General features: G+C 47.7%; 1 protein-coding gene and 1 long non-coding RNA gene across 2 annotated transcripts; one reads left to right on the forward strand and one right to left on the reverse strand.

Moving 5' to 3' along the window:
- Nucleotides 1-637: 637 nt before the first annotated feature.
- Nucleotides 638-2389, reverse strand: LOC117611486 (uncharacterized; the record flags this gene model as incomplete). The annotated part of the gene is made up of 1 exon (XM_076693158.1): nt 638-2389. A coding segment is annotated over exon 1 (1752 nt), but the record flags the coding sequence as incomplete, so codon positions are not given.
- A 70-nt stretch (nt 2390-2459) lies between these two features.
- Nucleotides 2460-5551, forward strand: LOC117611079 (uncharacterized). Its single transcript, XR_013065199.1, has 5 exons — nt 2460-2574; nt 2746-2818; nt 2912-3144; nt 3263-3348; nt 4645-5551. It is a non-coding gene; the product is annotated as an uncharacterized LOC117611079 (long non-coding RNA).
- The last annotated feature ends 775 nt before the right edge of the window (nt 5552-6326 follow it).

A 6326-nucleotide genomic window follows, 5' to 3' on the forward strand; every position in this document is an offset into this window, starting at 1 on the left:
GTGCATCGAAACTTTCCGGATCGTCACGAAGCGGACATAATGGACGCGAATTGAGGCAGCATTCTATTTTGCAAAGTAGTGTCGAAAACTCTTCGAAAGTGGGGTTAAAGGAGCCTAGTATTCGTTTTAAATGGTGCTTAACGCTCTTGACCCCTGCTTCCCATAGACCGCCGAAGTGTGGCGCACCGGGCGGGATAAACTTCCACTCCACTCCCCGCGTGGCCACATCGTTACAAAATTCGTTATCCGAACTAAGGTTTCGTATTCGCGACCTAATTTCGTTGCATGCGCCTTTAAAATTTGTGCCGTTGTCGGAAAAGACTTTCGAGGGCAGGCCTCTTCGTGACGTAAATCGCTCGAACGCGGCTAAGAATGTGGCTGTGGTATAGTCGCTGACTAATTCTAAGTGTACAGCCCGAATGCACAAACAAACAAACAGCGCAAGGTAACATTTTCGTGTTTTTTGCCCGCGGCCTTGTGAGACGCGGCATGCAAATGGGCCTGCATAATCGACTCCCACAATACTAAACGGGCGACTTGGGGTTACGCGTTCTCGTGGCAAGTCTCCCATTTGCTGCTGTAAGGTTTGTGCGCGCTGTCGAACGCAAATTACGCATTTCGCTATTAGCCCTTTTACTTGGGTTCGCGCGTGAATGACCCAATACTGCTGGCGCAGGGTTCGCAATGTCAGTTGCAGCCCTCCATGCTGCGTCATGATGTGCACGTGCTTCAAAATTAGTGAAGTGACGTGGCATCGCGGAAGTATTATCGGATGTTTCTCCGATTCAGGCAGAGGTGAGTACTTTAAGCGCCCACCCACGCGAATTATGTGATCTTTATCTAAATACGGGGAAAGAGCCAAAATTGAACTTTTAGTTAGCACTCCTTTTGGTTTAGCAAGTTCTCTCAATTCTGTTGGAAAGTGATTAGCTTGTATCAGTTGAAAGCATTTAGTTTTTGCGAACTGTATTTCTGTCTTCGAGACGACCTTGCCTTTCTCTGTGTTTGGACTTTTTCTGCACGCGTTGTAGAATTTGTACACGTATACAAGTACTCTCAATAATTTAGGCCAGGAAGAGAAACGAGATAAGATCTCCAACGGTTCCACCTTGTGATCTACGTTTGAAGCCACCTGTACCGAACATTCCTCGCCGACCTGCTCGTCCCTTGGAGTGAACCCTTGCTGTGGCCAGCTCTCCGAGGGATCTGACAGCCAGTTCGGTCCACTCCACCAGAGATCATGCGTCCTGAGATCCCTGGCTGAGCATCCTCGCGACGCACAATCGGCGGGGTTTTGCGTCCCTGGAACGTGACGCCACAGAGCCGAAGGTAAGCTCGTTTGCACTTCTGATACTCGGTTTGCTACGAAGGTCTTCCAGTTTCCTGGAGGTGCATTTAACCAATCTAATACAACTTTTGAATCTGACCAACAGACGATGGCATCGAGTTTGACTCGCAACGCCCCAAGAACAAAATTGATCGCCCGACTCAACAGCTCAGCCGCGCAGAGTTCAAGCCGAGGAATGCTCTGCACTTTCAACGGGGCCACCTTAGTTTTTGCATACAGCAGCGTAACCTTTGTTGACGAAGACTCTACTCGGATATACACCGCTGCAGCGTACGCTAAGTGAGAGGCATCACAGAAGCCGTGTAGCTGCACCGTTTTTATCTCCCCTCCTACTCCTACCCATCTAGGAATCGAAATATCTCTTGTGTAGGAGAGCATTGAGTGAAACTTCTCACAATCGCGTGCTAAATCTGGAGGTAAATTGTCGTCCCAGCTAACTTTTGCCAACCACAACTTTTGTAAGATTATTTTTCCTTGAACAATAAAGGGTGCTATCCAACCTAACGGGTCGTACGTTTTTGCCAATAGCGATAAGAATGCCCGCTTCGTATATTTCTTAAGTTCGGGAGTATTCGTATGGAAATGAAAGACATCGGAGGAAGGGTTCCACTGAATTCCTAACACCTTAACCCTTTCGTCATCTTGCAAGGTTCTGCTAACCGCTAACCCATGATCCTCTGCTGGGATATCTTTGAGGAGTGACGAAGAGTTGCTTGCCCATTTCCTCAATTTAAACCCGCCCGCCATGAGCAATCGGTTCAGCTCATCGCGCATGTCTACCAATAGCGACGGATCGTCTGCACCGAACATAGCATCGTCTACGTAGAATTCGTCTAACAAGATGGCTGCTCCCAACGGATACTTTTCGCCTTCGTCTTTCGCGAGTTGTTTTAAGACGCGATTGGCATGAAAGGGTGCACACGCCGTGCCGTATGTGACGGTTTCCAAACGATAAGCTGCTAGCGGAGAGTTTTCTGAAGGACGCCAGAAGATACACTGATATTTAGTGTCTTCGGGTGCTACGCGTATTTGGCGGAACATTTTCGCAATGTCCGCCGTGTATACGAAGCGGTGCCAACGCCACCTAATCAGCATCGCAAACAGATTTGCTTGCAAATTGGGCCCTACGTGGAGGCAGTCATTCAAAGATTTACCGTTAGAGGAGCTCATTGAAGCATTGAAGACTACGCGCAATTTCGTGGTCTGGCTTTCCTGACGCAATACAGGTAAGTGAGAAATAAAAACTTTATCGTTTAAAGATTCGGTTTCCCTGATTCGACTCATGTGACCTAAATCAAGATACTCTTGCAAAAAGGTCTGATATTCCCTATACACCTCGGGATTCTTCCTTACTCGCACTTCGTTTGACTGAAAGATTTTCCTCGCAATATTTGCAGTGTCCCCGACCGTGAGCTTGGGGTTTTTTGCGAACGGCAACCTAACCTCGTAACGTCCGTCGATACGGCGGCGGTGAGTCTCTTTAAAATGGTTTTCACAGTCTAATTGATCACGAGTTAATCCTAACCCCTTTGGAGTCTCCTCTAATTCCCAGAATTTTTTCAGATTTTTATGCAGATCGTCGAGTATCTCAACGTGATGGACTTGCAGCCCCGATCGCAAGCCTCCGTGTGTTGGCCCACACGATCCCGACAGGACCCAGCCAAACACGGTACGCTGCGCGATCGGGGTGCCGGGAGGACCTTTTACCACCCCATCCAGCATAATTTTGCCGTATTCGTTAGCCCCGATGAGTAAGTCAAACCCTTGAAAGTCACTGGGCTTTGGATCAGCAAGAGGTAAGTCGACTAAGTGCTTCCATTTTGAATCGAATTCGAAAGAACTCGGAGTGTAAGAGGTTAGGCTCTTCAATACCAGAGCCGAGAATCTAATTTTGGCTTCCTCCCTATCTTTTAGATTACAAGAGGACATCTCTAGTTCGACCGCATGTTTTACCCTTCCCGCGCGGACCCCCCCTATTCCAGAGAGATTTACCGCGACAGGTAATTTTTTGGATCTCAAGTGGTCTGCTATGCGTTCGGTCACACACGTGACCTGCGAACCCTGATCCAGCAGTGCGCGCACGAGAATATTTCTGCCATTGTCCGCGGTAATTTTGACACACGCGGAAGGCAGCAGTGCTTTATTAATGCGAGAATAAGCTACATGGCACGTGGATGATTGCTCCTTCTCATCCTGCTGAGAAGTGGAGGGTAAATCAGTCTCTGCTGCCTTCTGCTGTGTTTCAGCAGCTCGACCGCTGCTGACATTGGAGTCGACGTTTTTAAAGTGCACCAACGTGTGGTGTTTGCCGTGACAGGCGACGCAGGCTGACTTTGAGAGGCATTTTGCTGTACCATGCCCCGGTTTTAGACAGCGAAAACATAAATGATTCTCGAAAAGAAAGGCACGCCGTTCATTGACGTGTTTCTGCTTAAATTTGTTACAAGTTGCTAAGGCGTGGCTTGCTTTGCAGAATGCACACTTAATAGCACTAGAGTCAGTCTGATGTGACACTATAGACGTGCGTTTATCTGAACTTCGCTTTTTAATCTTTGACTCGTCAGTCTGCGCCGTCTGTTTGCTCGATTCAACCGCATCAAACGCGCGTATCCGGCAGGTTATGAATTCGTCCAATTCTGCGAACGATGGCAGCGCGGTGCTGCTCCCCAATTGAAGTTCCCAATCATTCAAGGAAGCGCGGTCTAATTTTGAGATTATTAGAAAATTGAAAAGGTCATCCCAGCTTGCTACCGGTCTCCCCAAATTAGTTAATGCTTGACGAACATCGTTCGCCTTATCTCGCAGGTTGCGCAATTCCTTGGCAGATGGGCGGTTTATATTGGGTATTTCTGTGAGCGTTCGCAGATGTGAGTGGACTATTAGACGCGTGTTATCGTACCTTTTTCTCAGGAGTTCCCATGCTGTGGTGTAATTTGACTCTGTTACCGCGATATTCTTTAGAGTTAAGGCGGCTTCGCCCGAAAGACTGGATTTTAGATAATGAAGTCTCTGTACCCCTGTTAGTGCAACGTTCTGATCTACCAATGCCAGAAATAAGTCACGATAATTCTCCCACTCATGAAAGTCTCCTGAGAAGGTCGGCATTGTAATTTGCGGTAATTTAATTGAGTTCACGACGTTTTGCGAATTAGCAACGTGACTTTCGTCAAACGACGACTGCGCGACCGGCGGAGGCTTTAATTTCGCGAGGTATTCGTTAAAATAATCGCACGCTTCTTCAAATATACAAGATGTTTCGACAAATAAATCTTTGACAAAGTACTCATCCTTTGCAGTTGCTTCCTTGTCTGCCAGCGCGAGGATCTGCATGTGCTGCTGGACGAACTTCTCCCAGTATCCCCGTAGGTTGCTGAGCCTGCTGCTGGTGACGGTTGTGGTTCGCTGCGCCTTTCCCAGCTTAGTGAAGTTGTCCACTGCTCGGCTGATGAGACCCCTGGAGGCGGATTGAGCTGCGTACAGCTCCTTCAGGGACAGATCCTTGGAGGCCATGTCGGTTGATCGACTCCGTGTAGCGTGTTGGAGGGTGTCGCTGCTTGACTGAAGCCCAGGCACCTTTGCTGGCAAATTTGTGCGTCCCGGTATAATCCGGTAAAGGGTGTCGCTGCTTTTGAAGCCCAGGCACCGTGTTTTAAGCACAAACTGCACTCCCGATCACTATATCCGGCTCGAAGGACCAATTTTACTGTTTGCGAATTTATAGCTGGCTTTCGCCGCACTATTATGCCGCTAGTGAATCGGGTTTTTAGAATAAATGCGCTTCACTTTGACTAGGAGATAGTTTATTTTTACAAGAGCCGCTTACCGCGGAGGTTGGTGATTACAAGTCACCGTTCGCGCAACTCGTTTAAACGTTGAAAGATACTGTCCTCGCTCGCCAAGGATTGTTACTTTAATTGTTCTAATCGCCTTTGTTGTTCCGGCTCCTTTATAGATTCCGGCAGGCACACGGATTTGTTTCACGGAGCTCCCGAGCGCCAATTAGGGGGCTCCGTGACCTTTTTATTGCCTTATTTGGTAATATGTTTCGCGACTTGTCTATGTGTGAGTGCCTGACACTCTTCCGTGACGGGCCGGAGAGTGGGGCGCGGAGGCCGGGGTCAGGCCCTTTTTTCGTCTCCGCGTTCGACAGTTTTTTTGCGATTCTTTTCTTTTTGTCCGGTTTAGCGCGAGATTGTTCTAGACCGGCTTTTATTTTCTGCGATTGTTAGAATGTATTTCCTATCATTACAATAAATGTTTAATTTAATTATTAATAATTTGTTGGCGATGCTTTCTTTCACAAACAGTGCAGAACAACACAAACCGAAGCAAAATCGTTCAAGGAAGTGCGTTTACAGCGAGAAATGGGTCAAATCGGACTGTAATTGTTCAACCGTCACTGATATCGTCAACCTCTCGACGGAAATGTGCTATTTGGGTCCGATATAGGTCACAACGACACAAACCGGAGCAAGATCGTACAAGGGAGTGCGTTTTCAGCGAGAAATGTGTCACATCGGGCTGTAATTGTTGAACCGTCGCTGATATCGTCATTTCTCGACGGAAATGTGCTATTTGGGTACGATATAGTGCAGAACAACACAATCCGGAGCAAAATCGTTCAGGGAAGTGCGTTTACAGCGAGAAATGGGAGAAATCGGGGTGTAATTGTTGAACCGTCGATGATATCGTCAAACTCTCGACGGAAATGTGCTATTTGGGTCCGATATAATGCAGAACAACACAAACCGGAGCAAAATCGTGCAAGGGAGTGCGTTTTCAGCGAGAAATGGGTCAAATCGGGCTGTAATTGTTGAACCGTCGCTGATATCTGCAAAGTCTCGACGGAGATGTGCAATTTGGGTGCGATATTTTGCAGAACAACACACACCGGAGCAAAATCGTGCGAGGGAGTGCGTTTTCAGCGAGAAATGGGTCAAATCGGGCTGTAATTGGTAAACCGTCACTGATATCGTCA

The sequence above is a fragment of the Osmia lignaria genome, unplaced genomic scaffold (assembly GCF_051020975.1).
Source record: "Osmia lignaria lignaria isolate PbOS001 unplaced genomic scaffold, iyOsmLign1 scaffold0209, whole genome shotgun sequence".
NCBI classification, from domain to species: Eukaryota; Metazoa; Arthropoda; class Insecta; order Hymenoptera; family Megachilidae; genus Osmia; species Osmia lignaria.